This window comes from Scleropages formosus, chromosome 11 (assembly GCF_900964775.1).
Source record: "Scleropages formosus chromosome 11, fSclFor1.1, whole genome shotgun sequence".
Lineage (NCBI taxonomy): Eukaryota > Metazoa > Chordata > Actinopteri > Osteoglossiformes > Osteoglossidae > Scleropages > Scleropages formosus.
In genome coordinates this window covers 24,621,139-24,646,641 of record NC_041816.1, presented here as the reverse complement: position 1 = coordinate 24,646,641, position 25,503 = coordinate 24,621,139, and the positions used below count along the sequence as shown (strand labels likewise).

At 49.3% G+C, this 25,503-nt stretch overlaps 1 protein-coding gene across 2 annotated transcripts; it reads right to left on the bottom strand.

Moving 5' to 3' along the window:
- Positions 1 to 2,819: 2,819 nt before the first annotated feature.
- Positions 2,820 to 24,042, bottom strand: LOC108941213 (protein phosphatase 1 regulatory subunit 12A). Of its 2 annotated transcripts, none has more exons than XM_018763889.2 (25): positions 23,662 to 24,042; positions 19,801 to 19,931; positions 19,570 to 19,688; positions 18,529 to 18,685; positions 16,193 to 16,337; positions 15,458 to 15,532; positions 15,198 to 15,283; positions 13,737 to 13,909; positions 12,872 to 12,981; positions 11,124 to 11,300; positions 10,146 to 10,234; positions 9,936 to 10,025; positions 9,711 to 9,812; positions 9,444 to 9,545; positions 9,181 to 9,271; positions 8,866 to 8,985; positions 8,588 to 8,690; positions 7,005 to 7,102; positions 6,689 to 6,754; positions 6,531 to 6,550; positions 6,359 to 6,422; positions 5,965 to 6,069; positions 5,776 to 5,826; positions 5,651 to 5,701; positions 2,820 to 4,245 (listed from the first exon to the last, which is right to left on the bottom strand). In XM_018763889.2, the coding sequence occupies exons 1-25, from the start codon at positions 23,959 to 23,961 to the stop codon at positions 4,159 to 4,161; spliced, it is 2,712 nt and encodes a 903-aa protein (XP_018619405.2). In that variant the 5' UTR covers positions 23,962 to 24,042; the 3' UTR covers positions 2,820 to 4,158. The 2 variants fall into 2 exon arrangements, with proteins under 2 accessions (XP_018619405.2, XP_018619404.2); XM_018763888.2 differs by having other exon boundaries at positions 13,737 to 13,933; positions 23,662 to 24,040.
- Between the last annotated feature and the right edge of the window lie 1,461 nt (positions 24,043 to 25,503).

Here is a 25,503-nt window from a genome sequence, read left to right as displayed (position 1 = left end):
TGCGTGTCTTTTTTGTTCTCAACCAGAATTCCTCCTTGATGTCGTGGGACCCGGGTGCCTGAGGTCACTGTATGCGCTGTGACCTTTTTTTTTCTGAATGCCTTGCTGAATTGGACCGGGTCCTGCTCTTCGGTGGGTCTGGGGTTCGAGTCCCGCTTGGGGTGCCTTGCGATGGACTGGTGTCCCCTCCCACTCCAGCCTTACGCCCTGAGTTGCCGGGTTAGGCTCCGGTTCCCCGCGACCCCGTATAGGACAAGCAGTTCAGAAAGTGTGTGTGTGTGCCTTGCTGAAGTGAGGCACCCTGCAACACACACACACACTGCCTGAAACCGCTTTTCCCGAGGAGGGTCGCGGCCAGTCCATCGCAAGGCACCCCAAGCAGGACTCGAACCCGAGACCCACCAGAGAGCTGGACTCGGCCACGCCCACTGCGCCACCCTGCAATAGATGTTACGTATTTTAATCAATTGATTCATGATTTCTACACGTGTCCAAGGCCGTTCCTTGCAAGAAGTATAAATGGTTGCTTAGGGCTCCCAAGCCATCAGGTGAGCCCCCATGAGTTTTTACTATTATTCATTTAGCTGACACTTTTCACTAATGTGACTTACAATTATTTATCCATTTATACAGCTGGGTAATTTTACTGGAGTAATTTAGGGTAAGTACCTTGCTCAAGGGTACTACAGCTGGAGATGAGATTCAAACCCGCAACATTTAGGTCCAAAGACAGCAGCTGTAAGCGCTACATTACCAGCAGATTATGCTTGTATTTTGAATATTATCACTAAATTTTTAAACTACAAATTATAGCAGCATTGTCTAATGTCTGAGATGACCCAGTGACAGACTGGTGCCTCACAGCTTCTTGGCTCCGCACTTGGTTGTGGGTTTGAATCCAGCTACATCTGTGTTCTCCATGGGTTTCCTCCCACAGTCCAAAGACGTGTGTTTTTAGTAACTAGGCGACTGAATTGCCCTCTGTCTGTGTGTGTGTGTGTGTGTGTGTGTGTGTGTGTGTGTGTGTGTGTGTGTGTGTGTGTGTGTGTGTGTGTGTGTGTGTGTGTGTGTGTGTGTGAGAGAGATTTCCCTACAATGGACTGGCTCCTGGTGGAGTTTGGGCTCTGCTCTCAACTTGTTCTCTGGACCGCCGCAACCCTGCACTAGACAAGTTATTGATTATGTCTGACACTGATAAGTTATTGATAATGAATGAATAAATTTCAGTACAATCAGTGTTTTCTAACAATAACTTGTGGAGCAGCAGGTCGTACTGGAGCCTCCTAGTACCTGGGCCGCGCGTTTGGGTGTGGGTTCACATCTGGCTCACGGCAACTCTGCACTAGACAGGCGCTTGATGAAGATGGAAAATTAAAATTCATCGATTACTGAGATGCTTGGGGATGGAAACCACAAAGCGGAGGTGAACTCTTTGAGGGTTTTGTCTCAGAGGTGTAAAAATGCAGCCCAGTTAGGATTCCATGCATATCTCAAATAGCAAGGGAGGTGAGGTAATTATTCCGATCGTGAAATTAAAAGCCGAGTTAATGTAAACCGGCCTGCCCTGTGGCAGTCGAGGACCCCCAAGTGCCGACTCCTGTCCCAGATCTCAGCCGGCCCTCTACTCCTGGTCCAGGAGGACCGAAGAATGGGCCGAGTTTCAGGATCTGTTTAAACATAACAGCTGCAGTAAAGGGCTGTATTGCATCAGTCATGGAAAAAAAAAAAATCAAGCGCTTAAGTCCTTCAAGAGCAGAAGTGGATGCCGCCGCCGCCACCGCCGCCGCCGCCCTACATATTGCCCCAGAAATCAGTTACCGCCGCTCCTCGGGATCTGCGCCGGAAGAAACTTTTTTCATTCAGGCTAAGGTGAATGAACCCAAATGAACCCAAATGAGTTTTGTCCGACTTTCGCCCAACTTTTTTCTCCCGGTGCTTTACGCGTCACATTTGGGGTGTTGCAGTATCCCGGCCCGTTGGTGCAAGCGACTCCGAGGTTGCGGGTTTGAATCTTGCCCCAGTAATATCTGCGCTCGTGCCGTTTTACGGTTTCCTCCAGGTGACTCTCAGTTTACGTGCGACTACGGGCTCTGCGCAATGTGCTTTTGTCCCATCCGAAGTACAGAGGAGCGTGTTTTAAACGCTCCGCTAAATACGACTGCCTCTGGATCACTGCAGCCATGACAGTATGAGCCGTTGGCAAACGCACATAATGATGTCTCAGCTCGTGGTCCTAGACGGCTCAGACAAGCAGGGTTCAGCAAGGCTTCCAGAGGAGGTAAATGGGTCCAATCAACATGGTAAATTGAATCAGGTTGTCCAGTGCCCAGCAGGAACGGAAACCTCCCGACGCCTGCCCTTCAGCATCATGATTTTAACAGCCTTGGCACAAACACGCGTGTCAGTACCGAAGCATTCATCCTAGCAGAGAAATGTGTTGCCTTGATGTGGTTCATTTCCATTTTGTCCGTGTTCCTCCCAGCCTTAGCTAATGATCTGATCCTTACGTCATGCTCTCAGCAGGGACACACGTGGGCAAATACATAGTGCAACACACATGTCGTGAGCCCAGCATTTAATGGAGTAAATGTGTGGCCCTGTGGAGGACGTATGGGAATCTTTATGGGAAGAAGCTGTGTGGGTCCTTCTCACCGTCGTGGAATAAAGCGTCAACCACAAAACAACGGTCAGCGGAGGGGCTGCTGGGTTAATTCACGCCACATCCTTCAGGCCGCGGTGAGTGAGGACCGGGTCCGCTCGATACAGCGATGCAACACAGGAGACCCCAGGATACAAACACTCACACCTTTATTATTAAGTGCTGACAAAGGTTCAATATATTAGAAAACCTACGTGTGTGGGTAGAGGGGAGTAATAAAATTATTCATTTCACAAGGTTATCGCTTCAAATGATAATCATTTTTATACACATACCACACTTCCCCTGCTAGGGTCGAGGGAACGGACATCTGTGTTGAACAATAAAAACAAAACATCAATATAATAATAATAATATTCATAACCATAATAACAATAGTAACAAAATACACTGCATAATAGTGTTTCAAAAAACAGCTATTTGTGTATTGTGCAATAAACCATTAACCTCCCGCTCTCGGGAAGGAGGTGGACCGACTCCTTTGGCTCCTTTGCAGCTTCCTGGGGAGCTGTGGTAACAGGAAGGAACAGCACTCATTCCAGAAGCATCCTGGGTAGCGTGAAACTGGACCACATGTGGAACTCCAGAGAGCACACGTGCGTCGGACGGGTGTGCGGAGTGTGTCCGTCGTCAGACAGGTGTGCGGAGTGTGATGTGGTTAGTCCAGACCGTGCAGTGCACATGTGAAGGTCTGTGGAACAAAACAGGAGTTTGCAGAGGTACGAGTGTGCGGAATGTGTTCACGGGTACACAGGTGGGTTTCGCATGGTGTTAGGTGTCAACTGTCCAGGAGTGTCTCTAATCGGGTGTGTGGACAGGAATGTCTTGTGATCAGGTGTGTGGACTGGAGGCGCGTGGAATGTCTTGCCAGCTATGGAAACAAAGGTGAGACGTGTGAGACCTGACTGGCAGGACAGATCTGATAAGATGGCAGTAGAAACACAAAGGATGCTGCAAGTGTCCAGGTGTGGGACAAGTTCATAACGGTGTCAGGTATGGCAGGTGAGGTCATACAGTCCTCTGAGAACAGCCTCTGTACTAACTTGGTCCAGGCTGCTCGGTGCTGATGAGGGGACGGGACGGGACGGGACGGTGAGGTGTGTTTCGCACTGAAGTATTGTATGTTGGCTGACTGTCCAGTATCTGTGTGATATTGTTGGATACCTGTTTCCAAAGGTGTGCTCTTTGTCTTCCCTTTATTGGTCAGGACCGCCTGTCCTCAAGGAGTGCGGCAGTGTGGACAACCTGCTGCTGCTGAACCCGACCGGCTTGACCACGGCTCCGAGCAGACCGGTCGTATCCTTGGCGGGTAAAACTGAGGTGCAGGCACCAGGTAAAGGTGCGTTTAGAGGGTAACATTCTTTTAACTGTGTTCTCTCCTTTCCATCCTCCTCTTTGGCACTGGTATGGGGTCGGGGGAGGGGGAGGAGGGGGAGGGAAGGGGGGAGGGGCTCTCAGCAGGTATGTTCACTCCCTCCCTTCCCCCCTCCCTCCCCGCTCTATTTGGACAGTTTGCTGATGACGCGAATCAGGGCGCCGTTCTCGTCCTTCAGGCGCTGGTTGTCCGCTCTCAGGTCGCCGAGTACCTGGCGCAGGAAACACACGGAGCTCATCGTTGGCCCCCTGCTCAGGGAGCCCTCGACAGCAGCACTGCATGGTAACAACACACGCACACGCCGCACACAGAATACTCATGTTGGGGTTCTGCTCCACTGCTCTACCTTTTCTGCTTGAGTTTGGGCTTGTGACCTTGTTCTCTCCTCCTTCCTTTACCGCCTCCCACTGCGCCGAGTCATGTTGGTTTTCTGTACTTAACGCGCTTCATTAGAAGTGTTGCACCATGATTCTACAGTAAAACCACTGAAGTCGCGTCACCTGGGATGTCAGTGTAACTAAGAGTTGGATGACTTAAGAATTCGGAGATGAAATTCAAAACTCAGTGTTTGGAGCTTAAAGGTACCGCGTTTACTCCCTTTACCGTAGCATTAGTGTTTTTTGTATCCGGAGATCAATTACACGTACCTTACTCCGTTTCTTAGCCCCGTCTTGAGACAGGGCTGTACGACCACCTTTGTCGCCACTGTAACCCTTTGTTCGTATGTCGATTTTTTGTTGATTGTGATTAGCTAAAGTTTACCGATTCTGAAAGTACCACTAGTTCTTCTAGAGTATCAGTTTTAGTTTGGTACTTTATAGCATTGGAAGATTCCAGAAGGAATCAGAACATTCTAGAAAGTACCAAAACACTGTAAAAAGCATCAGATCCTAAAAGGTACTGGAATATTCGGTGCTTGGAACCCAGTGTCAAAATTTGCTACTTTCAACAATGTGGAATATTGTTCTAAAAATTGAGATATAGTACAAATTATGTCATACAAAATATGTTTAACAAAACTGAACGGAATATACAAAAAAAAAAAAAAAAAGATCGACATAAAATTTCGGTTACGTTGTGTAACGTCTATAATATTTTGACCTGGTTTTGTTCTCTCGAAATAGGAAAAAAGTGACAAATCCTTCCATAACATCATTATCTCTGGACAGAGATGCAGTCAGATGAAAGAAGGAGGCGAGAGGAGAGAAGGCGGGATTGTGACGAGGGAGAGCATCAAGTGGGACGAGACAGGCGATGAGGGGAAAGGAGGCGAGCGAGTGGGACGCGGGGATGAGAGAGAGCTCCAGGAAATGGAGGTCGAAGGGCTACTGTTTATACTCCTCGTTCCTTTCCTTTGAAGATGTTCTCCTAACCATTTTCCCTCCTGCCACTTCTGGAACCTGTTTATACAGCTGGGTGTTTACAGATGGGACCAGTGCAGAGTCCAACTCATGGTCGCAACACTGTAACCTCAGGGATTTGACACCACAGCCGTCCGGCGAGGCACTCTGACCAGCAATCACACGCCGCGCTATCAACTTGTACGTGAAATTAGCGGATGGGGTCGGGACCCTTCCTTTACCGCACCCCCCTATGGTTACTCCATGAAGTCGTACCTTCAGCTCGTCCTCCAACTCGGCCACGCGCCGTTCCAACAGTCTCCGTTCCTGCCGGGGACACGGAAGGGGTGAGACGGGCTCGGAGAAGGTGCGCCCGGGCCGGGTGCTCTTTAGACACTGACCTTTTTCTCCAGCTCCAGGAGGGCAGAGCAGTCGCTGAAGCGCTCCTGTCTCTGTAGGGACGGGACATAACGCATCACCGCTCCGTCTTTCTCACTCTTAGCATTCACGGCTTAGGGCAGCGCCGGTGTGAGTGCGACAGACGTCGGCGCCTATGTTTCACGTGTGGAATGCGGAGAGTGTGCCGGCACCTGCGTGGCCTTGTCCAGGTCAGCTCGGGTCTGGCTCACGGTCCGCTGGGTTTCCTGGAGCTGAGACTGAAGACGGCTGTTCTCTAAAGACACCTCTTCAAACATCTGGGTGGGGACGAAGAAGGATGGAAAACTCAGCACGAGGTGCGCATACACACACGCGCGCCCATGCAACATGGTACGGAATGCAGAAGTGTGGCCACGCCCACTTGTGGGATTATCGGCCGCACCTGATTAAGTGATGATGGTCGGGCGCGGCCCCATTATTTGCACAGATTATCGGAAGACAGCAGTGCGTTGCACTGCGGAGCTGTGCCTGCAAGCGGGTGGATGCTGTTGCTTTTGCCTGACACACGTTCACACACAAAAACTCTGCGTGCGCACGCACACATACCCGCTTGAAGTCCTTCATTTCAGAGCCACGACTAACAATGCTGTCGTTCACAGGCACATCAGACCTGTGGGGACAGAGAAACGGCAGCGAGCATCGCATCACGGACGGGGGCTGAGCCGGGGGCGGGGGGGCAAGGCCAGGGACACAAAGATGGTGGAAAAGTGGCTCATACCTGCTGCTGTGCCTGGAAGTCTGAAAGGGGTAGAAAAAAAACATGAAGGACAATGAGCGTTTCATGGCCGAGTCCATATTGACACCTACGCACACTGAGAGGCTAAGACAGCGAACGTACGCAAAGCACCCGGGACTAACGGCATGGCGCACACGCACCTGCATTTGGGGGTCCGGTCCTCCACCGTCCGCCGCCTCTTCTCCACTGAGCTCGTTGTCGTCATTCTGTTGACACACGTGGGGGAACACAAAGGGTGAGATCACTATGAACGAGTTGAACGCAGAACATCCGGTAGATGGGGATGCCGGAAACAAGCGACTGGGACAGAAATCAGAGAGGGACAAAGAGAGACAAGTGGCACAGCAGACCTTACTGGACCGCTGGAAGCCTGGAAACATTAGTGCCTCAACGGTCCCTAGAACACGATGACTTTGGGAAGGGTAACAGTGGTACCAGTGTGGAGGATCTTCTCACCTCACCGGTCCGTAGCGCTGCCCTCCGGTGAGCCCGCACCCTCCTCCGCTCCCTGCTGGCCCTGTCCTCGGCCTCCCCGGCACCCACCTCCGGGGCATCTGAAGAACGTCGCCAAACGTAAGTTTGCAGAACATGTCGGAGGACAGCGGAGTCATCAGTTAAGACTCTTCCTTTGCCCTGCTAATGCACCGAACTATCAGCTGATGCAAAGCTGATCAGACTCTTGTTGGAGGTGTGTGTGTGTGTGCGCGTGCACGCTCAACAGTCTCAGCAAAAAGAATAAATCAGAACTAAAAGGGCCAGTCAAAGAAGGACATAACAGGAAAGATTCACATGCAGCTACTGATCCACTGCATTTACAGTTATGATGCTTTTCTCCAAAGTGACTTACAATGTTAGTCTACACACAGTGATTTACCCATTTATACAGCTGGGTAATTTTCTGGGGCAATTTAGGGTAAGTACTTTGCTCAAGGGTACTACAGCTGGAGGTGGGATTCAAACCTGCAACCTTTAGGTCCAAAGGCAGCAGCTCTAAACACTACGCTACTAGCAGCCCCCAGCAGAGAGTCTATAGACCCAGGAAGAAAAATTTCTGGATGGTCCCTCAAACTCTCAATAACTCTTCAATGCCGACGGTCACAGGTCATGGCTTCAAAGTTACAGAGCAAAGAAATGTCGCTTGAAGAGATCGTTTCAAGAGCAATGACCCAACTTAACCCAAACTGAATCTCTCTATAATTAAGAAGGGTCTCAAAACTCACTTCTTTGGACTCACTTCTCCTCAGATCTCGTTAAGAGCTCAAACATGTGTTTGTTACGTTTGACAATTAAACATCAGTACAATTTAACAGCAGAAAAGCCTACATACGACTCATGTACTGTACATTGCTTCATATGGTGGATTGTGACAAATTAACTGTACTCTAGAATCACACATCTGCCCCTAAATCTCTCCTCCTGTTGATGTAATGAACTCCAATTTTCTATAAAATGTATGTCACTTTGGATAAAAGCTTCTGCTAAATGAATACATGTAAATATAAACTTAACAGCATGAACATACAAGAACTTGCTAAACAATATGATCCGATACACATGTATCAGCAGCTGACTACTGTTTGTTGTTTGCTGTTCATGCTGCGTCTGCTGTGTGTCTTACATCAGTAGAAAGTACTATTATGCATAAAGAAAGCGAAAAAGAAGATGTGGGCCACCTAAGCAGAAGATATTTCATGATCTCATTTAAATTCTTGTCCTCTTTTATGACCCAGTTAAGTCAAGTTCAATGCTCTAGTGTCCTGGAGCATCCAAACATCCATGGAGGATGGAAAGGGTATACGCTCCTGCTGTGCACTTATCTTACAGCATCCTTACAGGCCATTTAGCGTAGCTAAGACAAAGTGAAAGACCCCCCCAACCCCCGAAGAGAAGTTAGTGAGATCCAGAAGGCCCAGTGGGCCAAGACCATGGAGCACGGTCTGCCATGTAGGACTCTTTCCGAGGCTTCCGGATCAGTCAGCTCCGCTGGCGTTTCCTACCAAGGCCAGGGTGCGAGGGGTGGTGGACGGTGGGCTACGTACCTCTCCCATCAATGGTGTTGGGCCGTGGGGCACCAGCGGGGGTGGTGAGTCCCAGCAGGTCCGACTTCTGCAGGTTGGCAATGCGGGATCTCCAGCTCACCTCCTGTGTGTCAACAGCAGCCTGACATCACTTCCCATGACAACCGCATCGCTGTTTGTGCGCCTACAGTGCAGCAGCGTCGTACTGAACTCTGGGTCTAAGTTAATATCGAAATTACCACATTTCACAGTAATGGTGTGTGCTAATGAGGGAAAGCACTGATTTTTAGCATTCTCACCCCCTCCTCTGCTTTCTTCTGCTTCGCATCCCTCTCATCTTCCTCCCTCTTCTTCTCCCGTTCCTTCTGTTCCGTCTTCATCGTCTTCTCGGCCTCCTGCAGGTCTGTTAGTGTTACGCCCTGCACGAGAAGTCGGATCGCCGTGTGAGGAGATGGAGTCACTCGTGTCCCCCGCCGACCCGCGCGACGCAGAAACTGGCTGGAAATGTGACTGAGGCACCGAGGTCTGATCGACACACCGACACCCTGAGACGGCAGATGAACACCTGACCGTCCGAAAGCTTAGATGAGCGAGCGACGAGCGGCGATGCTGACCTGAGTTGACCTGCGAGACTGCCGGGCATGTCTGGAACGGGCTTTTCTCAGCGCTTCAGCCTCCTCGTCCCTCACAGGAGTCAGATATGACCTGAACGGAGTTCAAGTTACACGCAGTCAAGCCTCCAGCATGGAAAAAAAAAAAAAAAAAAAACGCCTTACACGTCTCGAGACTCACTTCCTGAGCCTGGAGAGCGCGGGCACACGGCCCACCCTGCCCCCCCAACCCAGGACAATGCCGAGAACTTCTCCCCTGGCCTTACTTGCGCCGCTGCTTGGTCTCCAGCTCGCCCGTTGTAGCAGCGATTGCATTCGAGGTCGTGGTAGAAGGTCCATCTTTCTTATCTGCTTGTTCCTGAGCAAGTCTAGGAGGAGATACACGTCGAGCGTCATATTTCGTGAGCCGGCACGAGAACCGATATGGATGCAAATAATCCGGAATGATCTCCTGGTTCAATGACCGCACTGCAACTGGCGCAGGTATTACACACTCTAGAATGGTCCAACTGCAAAGCAGTGGAGGGACAAACCTCTGAGCCACCAGGTTGTTGAGACGACTGAGGCCAGACGGAGCGTTTCCTGTGCTTAGGGACGTCATCGTGGGGTCATCTAGTTTCTTCCCGTAGGACGCGCTGTATCGCACACAACCAGCGACATGTTACAAGCGCGGTACAAACGCGGTGACGGATTTGTTCTCGAGAACAGCAGAAATACACACACACAATGGACACAAACGCATCTGCTCTGTCCCGAACCTGTGGGTTAAGCTGGGGGCGTGGCCTGTCGCGTCACTCCCCGATTGGCTGCTGAGGCGGCGCGTGTAGGAGGAACTGCGGGTCAGACCGCTGAGACATGAAGGGGACAGAGAAAGGGTCACGATGAGGTGGCAAATTTCCCCACTTTCCTCTAGTAACAAGTACAAGTCTTAGACCTGCAGAACAAATAGAGGCACAACAGAAACACACCTGGTCGGGGGGTCTGCTGGTGTGCAGAGGTCCGTGATGGTAAAAAGGCGGCGTGTCGGGGTGGGGGGCACGCGGGCAAGCCTGGGCTCCTGTGACACAAGAACGTGTCTCACTAAGTCCACTTTCGACAGGTGTTCTGCTGACTTTGTACCTGCCTGTACTCTGATTTACATCCCACTGCCGGACAATTACTATTCTCTTGCAGATTGTTTTCAAGTTGTTCAATGACTGGAGTCAACGTGTTTACCGCCATCCATGGTAACTTTGTTTTAATACACAGGTGTGCATGTTGGACCAGATGTGTCTGTGTGTATCAGTGTGTGTACACTGCCATTTATTCATTTACTTGATGCCTCTATCCTAGGCCACTTACAGTGTTTGTACCCCAAGGTACTTAAATTACCTACCCATTTATACAGCTGGGTAATTTTTACCATTTCAGTTCAGGGAAGGTAGCTTGATCAAATTTTCTACAGTGTGAGTGGGGTCTGAACCCAGTTCCTGGCCCTACTCTACTGTGTACGAATACAGTGCTGCTGAAAAGTATGGTAACCCCTTGCGTCCTTAGTTTTACCATGAAATGGTTACTTAATGAGAATCAGTGTTTCTCATGTGACATAATAGGTGTGTGATGATCAATTCCGTGTGTTGCTTTAGAGGAAATTGTGTGTGCAGTAGAAACACGCAAGTAGTGCAGGTGTAAAAATAAGTGAAACCCAAGTTACATTGGTTACACCAAGTAGATAAGTAGGATCAGGGGTGTAAATCATAGTCAGTTATTCATTTTATAGGTTTAACATCTTGCACAAAAATGATAACAGTCTCTACAGGGTTCACATACTTTCCAGCACTGTATGTGCATATGATGCCATGGAACTTTACTTTGGTTATGTCTGTTGACGAGTTTACTGACTGCCTTTGTGCTCGTGTGTGAGAGAGAGAGAGAGAGAGAGAGAGAGAGAGTGCGCGTGTGTGTACTTTGTTGTCAGCCTCCGAGCTGAGCCTGGGGCTGGATGCGGAGCGGCTCATCCCCAAGGTCCTCTCGGGGCGACTGGCATCGCTGGCCTCACCCAGTGTCACCAGGCTCGACGGCTTCCGCAAGGATGTTCTCCAGGAACCAGGAGCCTCTGCCGCAGGGGGCTTCCCAGGGTCCAGCTAGAAAAGAGAAATCTCCCTATTTCTTTTAAGGAAATTATTTCCCTTATTTCCCCCCAATACCTCTTTCTATATAATGACTGCTCAGATAATTCAGCAACCCTCCCTTTTGCAGTAAAACACAGAAAGCCCCATTTCCTTTCCACACACATTCATAACTGCGCACTCTCCACACACTCCTTCAAGGCGACGAAATCAGCATTTTGTCAGTGGATCAGGGTGTGTTTCCAGTACATTCCCAACCAAAGCACTCACACACCCCACCCTTACAGAGAGATGAGTGCAGGTGCAGCGTATCTCCCGGTTGCGTGCAGCACACAGCGTGCCGCCAACCAAGAGGCTCATTGGAGGTGCTTATCCAGGCTCCACCAGAGATATTTCATCACACTTCAACTCTCTGTCACGTGTAACTTTTGCAGTCATAGCCAGGGGAGCGCACAGTGGAGCTGTCCTCCACATTCTCAATATCAGGGGCAGGGCTCGACATCCACTCTTTGCATTTGGTTGTCTACAGGACAGCTAAACTTCACCTGTCCCATCACGTTTTGCACCTGTCTAATTCTGGAACACAGCGGAGAGACAAAATTAAGTAAATGTCACGCAAATCGAGCACGAACTCGACACGAACATTCACTGCAATCAAAGCACGGGAATCGGGGCCCAAGAAATCATCAAAAATGAAGATATTAGGAAAATCAGCTGGGATATTGGGACATCTCACTTTATTTTTGACAATTTCTAACAAAAAAAATTCAGATGATGCAATTAGCGATGTCATTTTGCACTGAGTTTGTCAACGTTGTATACAATATTGCCCATCGGACAGGTATCAAAATAATTACGCCAGTGCGAATATAGAAATTTAATTACCAGTCAGACAGCCCTTAATGTCGAGCTCCTAGGGAAACCACAGCTTTTTGGCCAAGAGGAGCATCTGCAATGCCATTAGCTCCCTACTCCTAGAACCGTCCCGTCTCCTCCCCAGGGCTTCCAAACCACAGGGGTTTAACCTACACATCTTCCCAACTCGTGCATCAGCAGCCACATGTGTCTCCCTGAGGGATGATGGGCAGTAAGCGTTTGGGCTTGAGTGACCGAACTGACATTAAATCCCACACAGCAGTGTCAGGGATAAAAAAAGAAAAGGAAAAAAAATAGAAGCCGTTTCTTTGCTTGGCATGCAGAAAAAAAACACCAAAAATAAAAATGGGCCAGAAACTACATGACAACAAATTGATATTTTCCACATTTCCTCATTGGCCAGAATCAATACCATCGTAAAAAGCTTGAGTCTCCAGTATTGATGCATCTGTCCCAAACCCAGCACCCCGGCATCCTGACCTGCGACGCCCATACACACGTATGACACGTTTTGTGCAATCTTCATGCCAGCTGGCCTGACACACCCGTGAAACACACACACACACACACACACACACACACACACACACACACACACACACACACACACGCGCGCGCACGCGCACGCGCGTAGGGACATGCCAAAGGAAGTGCGCAGTGCAAAGCTTCCCACGAGGTAACTTACCCTTCCACCAGCGAGCTGTACTAACCTTTTTACCCTGGCTTGGCACCGAGCCAGCTGCTGAGGACGCTGCAGGGGGGGCCGCGCTGTTGCGCTTGTTGTTGAGGTTGTTGATGATCTCACGCGTTTTCGCTTTCTCTGCACCAACCACAAAGCACAGGGGCCCGTGAGCGTTTCCGCCAATCGGCGCACGGCCGCGCCAAACGCCTCTGGTCCGACGCAACACGGCAACAGGTTATACCAGATAGAGTCGACCTGCGATCACGCTCAGTGCGTCAGCACAACAAACAGGCAAATGCAGGGAATGTAGCTCTTGGGTCTGCCCTGGAATGAGGACAGCAAAGGAGGCAATGTTGCCCAAATGCCTCGGCCAACACGACACAGCACGGGTGGACGGAGGTGGATGCAGAGTCAGAAGCACTTTGGACTTTTAGGTGCGGATCGTGATGACAAAGCCTTGCCAAAGAATGGCTATACCGATCATCTATCAGTAGTGGACGCCCCCAATGGACACGTGAAGGAGGTGGTGGGTGAGGGATTGCGGAACCTCCTCAGGTGGGGGTACCTGTGGTTTACAAGTGTTTTAAAAGTTGCTCTCACTTAACTGAATTAATATTAACATGCAAAGTTTGCTCGTAAAATTATAGAATTATAGAATCTGCAATTTGGGTTGTGATACAGGTCTTGTGGCTGAGAGCAATTGGGTGGAGGATCGAAAGGTTCGTTTTTTTTTTTTTTTGGGGTGCTCTTCCTAGATGTGCCTGTGGTCGTCTTCCTAACCAACCTCAAAACGCTACAGCTCTCCGTCCAATGCCAGCAATAGATTGAACCGGCCTAAACCCTGTCGAACCTTGACTTCACACAAGGATTCCCGGCGGCTGCGTAAAGGTCACCTGATTCCGTGTCGCTTTCAGACTCGCTCTCCTCTTCGGAGCTGGAGCTGCTGGAGGCCCCCGCGGGACCCTGGGGGCTGCCTTGGCTCTCCTCCTCCTCGTCTTCGGCGGGTGCGGTCTGCAGAGGTGGAGGCGGATGGCGCTCCCGCTCGTGCAGGCTGATTTTGTCTTTGCTGCTCATACGAGAAATTGAAGTCCTGGGGAAGCGGCCGAGGTGACAGATGGCATGCAGGGGCCGGTGGGTGAAGCCAGTGCACAGGGTACAGCCAGTCAGTGAGCAAACCAACACAGAGAGACACAGTGACCAGTGTACAGTCATTGCCTGGGTAGCGTCATGGTCACGGATCAAAATGACCGCAGTCGTTCATTAAAACTAGGGGTCATGGCCACTACTATGGCGTCCTATGACTGGTATCATTTTAGTTGACCAATGGGACAGCTGGTAGTGTAGTGGTAAGAGCTACTGCCTCTGGACCCGAAAGTCGCAGGTTTAATTCCCACCTCCATTCTGTAGCACCCTTGAGAAAGGTAATTACCCTAAAATTGCTCCAGTAAAAATTACCCAGCTGTATAAATCTACTTTAACAGTGTAAGTCACTTTGTTGAAAAGTGTCACCTAAATGGATAAATTTAAGTGGGAATATATAGTTATTTTCATATAAATTTGTTGAAGTAAAACCAAAGTTACCAAATGAACTAAAAAAAGAAGAGGGGAACAATTTCTTTCCTTTCTCCTATTATAGATCCGGGTAGTTTTTTTTAACTGGCAATTCACGGTATATTCCATGTTACTACAGCAGGAGGTGGGATTCAAACCTACAACCTCCATGTCCAAAGGCAGCAGCTCTAACCGCTACACCACCTGCTTTCCCAGATTGCACACTGCAAAAAGTACAATAAAGAACATAACCTATTTTTTCAGACTTTACTTGCACATAATTAATAAATATCAATATTTACTGATTAGACGCCTGTAAGTAATGCACATGCGCGAGTTGTACTCTAAAGTGAGCAGTAGTGAACGCGGTCCAAACGTAGTGCAGTCAAAGCTGTTGACTGCAAATGGCATTAACCGGGCAATGACTGTACACGCTCCACAGTCCTTACTGATATGACATTCTTTTATAACAGTGACGTGAAACAACTGTTACTGTGTTTTTTTTTCCCCCCCTGATTAAAAATCCTTATAATGCTTCGCAACCAGTCTCAGTGCATTTCTGCAGTATCAGCCTGTGTCTCACTGTCACCTCAGTGAGTGTGTGACAGCCTGGCTCTCGCTACTGTACAGCGACTGTCCGTGCTCTCCCCCCCCCCAGCCCCCAACCCCGGGTACTTCGGGGTTGCTCTGTGCCCGCTGAGGTGGAGTGGTGGAGATGCTGCTGAGCACACGGTCCCACAGCAAACATGGCAGTAGGTGATGTGGTGAAACACACAGCGGCCAGTAGACACGCAGATCCCCACCTGCGTGTGCGCGCCGGCGCTGTGGAAACGGACGGGTTGGTCTCGATGATGGGCGTTAGGGAGGCCTTCTGTTTTTCACTTCGTAGCTGCCGGGGGAGAGCGGGAGGGAGACGAAAACACATCGCGGCTGAATCATATGAACGAAAGTACACAGGGCAGTGAAACTCTTAGGAACTGCGACTGAAAGTGATGTAACCCAGCGATAATCTCAAAAGAGGCCCCAGAAGACAGAGAGTGAGACCACATGGGCAAAAGCTCACCAAGTTCTGCTTCTTCTGAAGCTCCTCCAGGGTGTCCACCAAATTCTCATCAGCCACATCCAGCGGAGTCTGTCCCTGAGATGCACAGCAGGCTCAGTCTCCCCAGCTGACCCCTTGGTCTCCAGGCATCCGCCACTGCCCCAGTGACCACTGAATCTCCCATCATCCCCTAATTCCCCAGTGATCCCTGTCTCATCACGATCTCCTACTTCCCCCAGTGACTCTTCATGTCCCCAGCACACTTTGAAACCTCTGTGACCCCCTCCCCACAGTCAGCATCTTCTGCTTCCCCAGTGATTGCTCTCTCACTCTCCCAGCATGCCCCTCCTGACCACTCATTCACAGTATATTGCTTTTGCGCCTCCATTTCCCTCCGTTGAAACCAGCGCGACTCAGTGTGAGAGAATAATGAAGTAATTAGGATAGCGTAACTCAGTGTGAAAGTGCTGTCAGGACAGCGTATGGAGGTGCATAATTGAATAAAATACAGTAAGATAATTTTTCAGTTTCGACATCTGAGATTAACCATGTCACCTGCTATGAATTTTACACACGTGGCCCCGCAAACCAGTTGACAATAATGACTGTGGCCCTTGAAGGTTGGACAGCTGGTATGAGGCACTGAGGAACTGATGAAGACAACGTGGCATAGTATGGCTTAGAGGAACAGCCCAGGGCAGTGCGTGACAGTGTGAGGAACGCTGGCTCGGCACGCTACCGGCGAGCCGTTCTCACCACGTTGTTGACGGCTCCCATGTCGCACATGTTCTCCACCAGCAGAGTGCAGGCCTCCTCTTGGCCCCAGTGTGCAGCGGCATGTAGAGGTGTCCAGCCATCCGTGTCCCTACTGTCCACATCCTGATGACATTGCAGCAGCACCCTGAGGGAGGAGGGGTCAGAGGTCAACCCAGATCCCCATGCCCCATCGTGCTCCATTTTCATTTATCCTTAACTCAAGCCCTCCTTAACAGGAGATCTTTAAAGGTGTGGGAATCGAAGAATACTGTCACCTGGAAGGCTACTCTCACTTTTACATATAAATATACAGGATAGCGCAGCGGTCGGTATTTACAGCACCGATTCCCGTAACCGGCAGCTCAAACAACCGGCAACAAGTGCTCTGCCCAGCCGAACATCACCGCCTCTCTCTCCACAACCTCCTATGTCGGACACTCGGGAGCACACAGTCATTTCGTAATGACACAGCACTGTAGCTCCCAGTAGTCTGCGTTCACTTAAAAACGTACAAACGCGTGAGAGGGCAGTTTTTTTTTTTTTGTTTATGTAGTTAAAGTACCAAACATTTTTGTGGTTTAAGTAAAATTAGAATTTCAGTAATTACAGCATTGTTTATTTTCAATAAAAGTCGTGTTGGAATTATGCGTTTCTTCATCCTTTTCACTGAATTGTTCCATAATTGTGCGTTTTTGCGAGGTGGCTCGTAAGAGCATAACTCGGTTAAACGGCAAAAGCCCTTTTCCGGTACCGGCCTGGTCACAGAGTTGCTATATAAAAGAGAGCCTGAATGATACCTGACATTTTCACTCTAACAACCAAGATTTTTTTTTCCTTCAACATCAGCAGAGTTTATGAATTATAGCAATTTTTAATAATAATTAAACATAAACGACATAGAAAAGATGATGAAAACAATCACTAGGACAATGACGAACAGCGCACTGCAAAACCACGTAAGAACAACCGGTCACGAAAGCAATATTGCACGTTTACTTTCGGTTCTTTGTTAAATATTACCGAGCGTTCAGACATGACAGTGTCGAAACATTCAGGTAAGGCAGCAACATCTAAGCTGAAATTATTAATTAATTAACTGCTCACCTAATGCTTTTTATCCAAAAGAGGATACAGCATTGGGAGAAACATTCTTTTAAAAAGCTGGGTGTTTTACTGAAGCAGTTCTGGGTCAAAGTCGTAGTTAAGGGTAGTACAGTGGTTGGGGTTGGGCGGCTTGAACAGCAACGCTCACATCACACCCCGGTGTCCTTAACTACTACGCTACCCGTTGCTCACAAACACACGCACGCGTGCAACGGATACACGCATAAAGAGCAATCATCAAACCCTCGATAAAGTGTTACTACAGCGATAACATTGGGTATTCCCAAAAAACCAAAACGGTTTCCTTCTAACCCTTAGCGAGTGTGTCGCTTTCAATTTGCCAGATGCGCAAAGAGCTAGCGGACAAGCTAACGGACAAGCTAACGGACAAGCTAACGGACAAGCTAACGGACACTTAAGTGCCCATTTTCTCCTCTAAATTGGCCACACGAAGGCAAGAACAGCAAACAGCCTCAAATGATGAGACAAACTAAATCAAGGAGAAATGCCGAGCAGGCAGCAGCACTAACTGAAAAGAGAAGTTATGAATTTCATATTCACAGCTGCTCAGGTAGCTATATAGCTGCCCTGCTGCGTACGCGATGTAATGAGCTGTGAGCCGTTAGCAGCTTAGCACTGTCATAGCAAGCTAGCTACGAAGGGCAGCGCAGCTAGTTGGCGAGTACCTGTCCTGGTCCCGCTGTTACCTACAAGAAAGAAGGCAATGTGCTTTTTTTTTAAAATTGATGATTTGCTGGGTTGAAAAGGTGCGTCGAGTCCGTTTTGTAGCCGTAGGTAAATAGGTTAAGGAATTAAACTGTGCAGCTATCAGGCAGGCCACAGGTTGAATAGCCACTTGACCCGTGGTATCTTAGCAGTAGTTTTGCTGTTAACTTGAATACGTTAATATCTAAACTCAAACGATAACATTTACATTTATTCGTTGAGCAGATTCTTTTCTCCAAAGCAATTTACAGTGTTATTCTACTTAGAATTATTTACCCATTTATACATCTGGGAAATTTTACTGGAGCAACTCAGGGTAAGTACCTTGCTCAAGGGTACTACAGCTGGAGGTGAGATTCAAACCTCCGACCTTTGGGTCCAAAGGCAGCAGCTCTAACCGCCACACTACCAGCTGATAAGTGTAGGAGTATGGAAATTATTTTATCTGAAAATTAATCGGACTCTTAAGGTGACAGCCCTAGAGCACGCAACCCACTCCGACTCACTTCATCACTTCCGTGTAGCCTTTGGCAGCTGCCACATGGAGTGCAGTCGCCCCCATGATGGGGTGGGGGCTCAGAGTGCTACGTCCTGCCAGCACTGCCATAGCATCCTGCAACATCACCCTCTCCTCCTCTTGCCTCGCGCTCTCCACATCAACTCCTGGAACACCAAGGAGAGACAGAGATCAGGCAATGGTCTTTCAGAAGAAGGAGCAAAAAGATTCACCCAAAACTGTAGGATCTAGTACTAGTGGGAGAAGCTACGGCTGATGACGGTGAGAAGCTAAAGTGGACAGTAGGGAGGAACTAAAGCTGACGACAGAAACAAGACGAAGCTGATGACGGGGTGGTGCAAAAGCTAATGAACGATAGAAGATGAAGCTGATGAATGGGAGAAGAAGGGCTGATAAAGCTTAGGTAGATAATAGGAGAAGCTAAAGTTGATGTCGGGGAGAAGCTAAGGGGGATAATATGTGAAGCCAAAGCTGACGATGGAGAAACACTGAAGCTAATGAACGAAAACAAGGGAAGCTAATTCTGATGAAGAGAAGCTAAGGTGGATCACAGGGAGAAGCTAAAGCTGATGATGGGGAAAGGCTGAAGTTAATAAACAAGAATGAGAGAAGCTGATGAAGAGAAGCTGAGGTGAATGATGGGGATGAAGCTAAGGCTGATGTTGGGGAGAGGCTCAGGTGGGCAATAAGAGGAGCTAAAGCTGATAACAGGAAGAACCAAAAGCTGATGATGAGGAAACGCTAAAGTTAATGAAGAAGAGAAGCTAAGGCTGATTAAGAGAAGCTAAGGTGGATCACGGGAAGAAGCTAAGGCCGGCGATGGGAATAAGCAAAGACTGAAGATGAGGAGACGCTAGGGTTGATGCAGGCAGTTTGAAATACACCCACTCTGACCAGAGGGTTGCAGTAAAAAGGATGGAGGGAAAGTTCCCGGCACCACTAAAAATTAGCACAGGTATGCAACTCCTTAAAAACCTGGCAGTAAAATATACTGTGGGAAAGCTCACTGGGGACTGATGGGAATTCTCACCCTGCTTCTTTATTTCAGCTTTGAGGAGCTTCTCCATTGCTTCATCTGTGGCCACATCAAGGGGCAGCTCCCCCTCGCTGTTGACCACTCCCACCAAGGCACCATGCTCAATCAAAAACCTGCAATGAAAACACTCTCTAACATGAACTCGAAGAGGTCATATGCTGTCATATCTGATCAAAAGCCTTGCAGATATCTCCAAACACATGCAGATGTGCACATGACACCCACTTGGCGATCTGGAGGAACCCACAGGAGGCAGCTGCATGGAGGGGGGTCCAGCCCTCATTGTCCGCCCGGTTCACCTCACTCCCGTTCTCTACCAGGAACTGGACCATCTCTGCATTCTCATCAATGCAGGCCTGGGCAAGGAGGAAAAAAAGGGGTTTTACCCACTATACCCCCCTCAGAGTGCTGCTTCATGGATGCCTTGTTTCACAATTCCAAAGTCAGGTGTAACTGACACCAAGTATTTTGACAACAGCACCAAAAACATACAAAACTGACAGGTGTCAGGATGGGCAACGTACACACAGGATGGACAGAGTCAGCTGAAGCAGCTGTGCAGCACACGTCTCAGGACCTGACATTAATTTTTGTGTTTGATTGTCCACAGGACAGGTACATTTCACTGGTCTCATATTTTGAACCTGTCCAATTTTGTGACAAATCAGAAAGACAAAAAAAATCCTTAAAAACTAATCAAAGCACGGTTTCATTCTTATAATCATGGTAGTCATTTTGGCTCAAATTTCTTAATATTTTACCTTATTTTGTTGCGCACCTGTCCATCACACAGATATCAGCATGAATATAAATGTCTGCCTACGGAAATTTATGCAAATGACCTGTTCCGGGGCAGTTGGACAATCATTAACGTGGAGCCCCGTGTCTGCAAAACCACCGTAGGGGTTTTAAATGTCTAATGTGCTGTAAAAAGACACGGGTCAGATCTACCCCCACCAGAGGTGGATTTGGGCACAAGGCCATTGAAGGAATGGCATGCCGAGGAGGGACGTAACTGCTCGCCGCACCGCTTCAAAGCTCATATATCTCGCTTGTCTCTGAAGATGCTCACACTACTAGCAACACCAACAGCTGTAGCTGTCAAAGAGATGATGGGGCTTTATTCCACACCGCTATTTGTACACTGACCACCAAATCAAGCATCAAGTCCAGGAAACCCTTGGTCGAGGCACCAGAATGCTGCACTTGTTCTCACTTACATTTATTTATTTAGAAGACGCTTTTCTCCAAAGTGACTTCCAATGAACTCTATGTAGTGTTATCAGCCCGCATACCTTATTCACCGCAGTGACTTACACTGCTAGATACACTACTTACACTGGATCACTCATCCATGCATCCATGGAACACACATACTCTCTCTGTCGCTCACACACTATGGGGGAACCGGAACAGCATGTCTTTGGACTGTGGGAGGAAACCAGAGCACCCGGAGGAAACCCACATAGACACGAGGAGAACATACAAACTCCACACAGACTGAGCGGGGATTGAACCCACGTCCTCTCGCACCACCCAGACACTGTGAGACAGCAGCGCTACTCGCTGTGCCACCGTGCTGCCTGCTTAACCTTGGCTGTATTCTTCTAACATGTCCAGGGATTATTGAACCTCAAGTAATGACAGAGCAGGAACGGTGGCAGTATTTTAACTTTTGGGCATCACTAACAATCATGTCGCCTCCTTTGGAACGGTCAACAAGTGTCTTTCAAAGATCACTCCTGTACACTGCCCCGCTTTCACAGCGATTGACCGTTTCGGCTCTTCCCCCCAGACAACCGAGAGTATTTTCCGGCACGCTGCCTCATTACTGAATGAGCCGAGACCGGGGGTGGAGGCCGAGGGCGGAGGCCGAGGGCCAGGGATCACGAACAGTACGCTTTATGAAGGAGGACGGGGTTTGGTAGCCCTTCACGAGACCTGTGACTCAGCCGTCCGCCCCGGCAGTTGGACGATTATTTTCCGCTTCTTCCACCCGGGGCCCCCTCTCACTGGCAACGGGGTGGGAAAGAGCAGGGCCACAGGAAGGCCACAGGAGAGAGGGACGCGGACGGGCGAGGCAAGAAAGAGTGCGGGAGCAAGTGAAAGCGGGAGAGAGAAAATTTGGACGGAAGGGATGGAAAATTTGTGAGTGTATATTTAATTTGGGTTGCCTAGCAACCGGCTCACAACAGGGGAGCGAGTAAGAGAGGCAGAAAGGAAAAAAGACACAGAGCATGGTCTGAGATATACACACACATATACACACACGCACGGCTCCCTGTTGAGATCCAAGGTTAAGGTCAAATGGCGTTATTTTTGGTAGCTCCCAAGAGGAGAGGAGGAGGAAGTGGTCTTTGTGCAGAATGTATGGAGAAACGAGGGTCTCCGACTCGCATCGGCACTGTCCTGCACACACTCCCAAGACCATCCATTACAGCACTAAAGCCGAAATCCAGAGGGTTAGCGGAGCTGGATGACGCACACACACACATACACACACACACCTGTGTTTCCCAGTTGAGAACACAGTTTTAATGTTCCATCAATACACACACACACTCCACCTTTACACGGAACATGAGAAGGAACAGGTGAAGGAACACTGATGTCAAGAAAAGTGGGTAGCAGATCGGTAAGAGACTCGTGGGCGCAGTGTTTGGGTGACAGCGACATCACACACGGCGGATGTGGGCCTTTCTCTCAGTGTCACTTTCAGGTCCAACACAGGATGTGCTGCAACAATGCGACACACACCTGCACTCTTTGCTGCTGCCCACATTGTGCCATAACACAGTAGGGTCTCCGCACGCACACACACACACACACACACACACACACGTGAACACACACGAACCCATCGCGACGCCACCGGTCAGGATGCGGGATTTCGGTAAAACACGATTTATTAGGATTTGAGGGTAAACGAAAACACAAGCAGGCGAAGGAATTCCCCCCAAGTCCTCAAGTAGCAAGAACTTTAAAGAGTTTTTAATGTACTTTTAATCAGCAGTCGGATGTGAGTGCGGTGCGGAGATGTGTTTCGCTGTGGCCACGCGCGTTCCCACCCCCACCCGTCCGTCTCCCAAAATAGGAATATCTTGAGCCCCGTCTCTCAGAGTTCCTCTATTTCCGAGCACATTATATTATTTATGTGTGTACTAAACGTTACCGTCCTGCGTGGCTGCTTCACTGTGCCGTGTCGCACTAGCGGCCGAGTCACTTTTCAAATCTATAAGACAGAACTATCATCCCTCTGTGTGTTTGTGTCACACCCTTCTAGAACACACACGCTGTGCCAGTGTCACATCCCTCTGTGAAAGGTGCAAAGTATCACATCACTTCTAGAACAGATACATTGTATCACACATCAGACAAAACCGATACACTGTATGATGGTGTATCACACATCATGTACAAATGATACAATGTATCAGACACAACCGATACACTGTATCACACCGTACAAATGATACATATCACACATCAGACAAAACTGATACACTGTATGATACAGTGTATCACGCAGCATGTACAAATGATACATTGTATCACATCACCTCTACAACTCACGCTTTATACCACATCATTTCCACAAGTTACTGATGTCCCAGCTACGTATGACAGCGTATGACATCCCTTCAACACCCTTACACTGTATCACACCTCATCTACAACCGATTCTTTCACATAACTTCTTCTATTCGTACGTTCACCTTCCTCATAAGTAGAGTAATACTTTGTACCACATTACATCCACTTCTTTCATTTTTGCACATCACTTCCAACTTATTTAACACTACTCTCTCTCCCACAACTTTTATTACACCACATCCCATCAGAGCTTTTATTTCTATCATCCCTCCCACACTTGTACTCTTTGTACCACATCACTTCCACAATGTGACAATGTGTTCCCAAGTTAACCGATGCTGTATCGCATCCCAAGTTCAGGAACTAACACAATCAGCGAGTGTATCAATCAAGCTCTGTTCAGTCTGTTGTTCTCTTCGCTGGATACATTGTGATTGTATCGCGTCCGGTGCCACACACACACTGTGACTGTCGTGACTACGCCGGTCCCACCTGGTGCAGCGCCGTGAGCCCGTCGATATTGGCGTGGTTGATGTCGGCTCCCTGGCGGAGCAGCGCTGACACCTCGTCCCGGTCCCCGGCGGAGCAGGCGGCCATAAACACGGCTCCCTGGGCGAAGCGCACCCGGGCCCGCTGACCGCCACCGCCGCCGCCGCCGCCGCCCCCCCCAGCGGACCGCTCCCCCCGCGCCTCCAGCCCCGTCCGGTCCGTTTCAGAGCCCAGCCAGCGCTGGAGCTGATCCTGCCGTCGCTGCCGAGCAGCTTCGGACCGGGAGCGATCGTCCGCCGCCATCTTCCTCGTTCTCTCCCGGGGAAAGATTCAGCTCATGAACCGGGCAGCGGGCGGCGGGAGGCGGGCCCACGAGGGGGCGGGGAAGTGCGCCCCCTGGCGGCCGAGCGCTGTGCGCCGATCGCTGGCACGCGCCCACGCACATGCGTGTACAGTGAAACAGGCACTGACGCAACGGAGGAGGACTCCCACGCACGGACGGACTGAGAGAGAGAGAGACACACACACACACACACACACACACACACACACACACACACACACACACACACACACACAGCGATCACGCTTTGACAGACACCCAAAATTGCCCCAGAAACGTAACGATCATTCACTCCAGACTCAAATCCAAGAGCAGATATCAGAAAAAAAACCCACGCCACAGACAAGCAAAGTACAGAATATCTTGTATTTACAGTTATACGTGAACAAAACAATATTAAGTTCTGAACACAAATCACAGCAACAATGATTCTCTTTCAGGAAACATAAAAGTCGTGAAATTCCAGGGGGAAAAACTCCAGTGACACTGCAATCAAAGGCTTTTTGTGGTGAAGGTCCTGCGGAGGCCGAGGGCCACCGGGTCCCACCCCCCGGGGGTCCGATCAGGGCCCGGACAGAGAGTCCTTCACAAGGACCGATCCCACCGAACCACATGTTGTACACAGGACATTGTCCCCTTCGCAACAAATACATTAACTTTCATGTATATTACATGAAGGGCCCAACAGATCGAGAGAGTCACCGTGTGACCCCGGGGGGGTCTCTCTCCCAGCCCTTGTGTTCCCCTCTGGTTTGGGGGGGTTCAAAAAAAAAAAAAATCACAGAATCACTTTCATTTTTGTGCAAACACCAAGCAAGCAGCATCTCATGCGATACACATCATCCAAGACACAGTATGTACATATTTCCTAAAAAAATAAAGTGGTTGAGGGAATAAAAGGGTTTTCGAAAGTAGCAGTACAGGCCACTGTTACTTTACAGCGCATTTACATGGTATTGCGGTAACGCACGTGTCACTTGTGCATGAACTCGAGTTCTTCGGGACTCTTATTCGTGATTGCATACATACACTGTGCGGCTGAAACACACACACACACACACACACACACACACACACACACACACACACACACACACACACACACACACACAGCTTTCGCCCAGAGCCCAGTGTTCCCTCCCAGTCTCTAGACCTTCCTTAACCCCAAAGCTTGGAGGAGCATGACCTCCAGCCGCCAGACTTACACGCCGCCTTACACACTCTTGGAGCTCAAAGAGACGTTCACCATACGCCCACAAGATACACAAATGTACGAATGCGTTGCAGATAACACACACACTGCGCTGCATTCCACGGTACCAAAACCTGCTTTCTCAGCACAAGGCCACATTCCACGCAGATCCACCAGCGAACTGAACAGTGGGCCATCTGGACAATGGACTGCACGAGGTGTCCAGGGTCCTCGTCCCGTGGCTCCCGTCATCCATCTGCTTTTAGACAACATTTTCCCCACAGACACTTAGAACGATTTACCCACAACT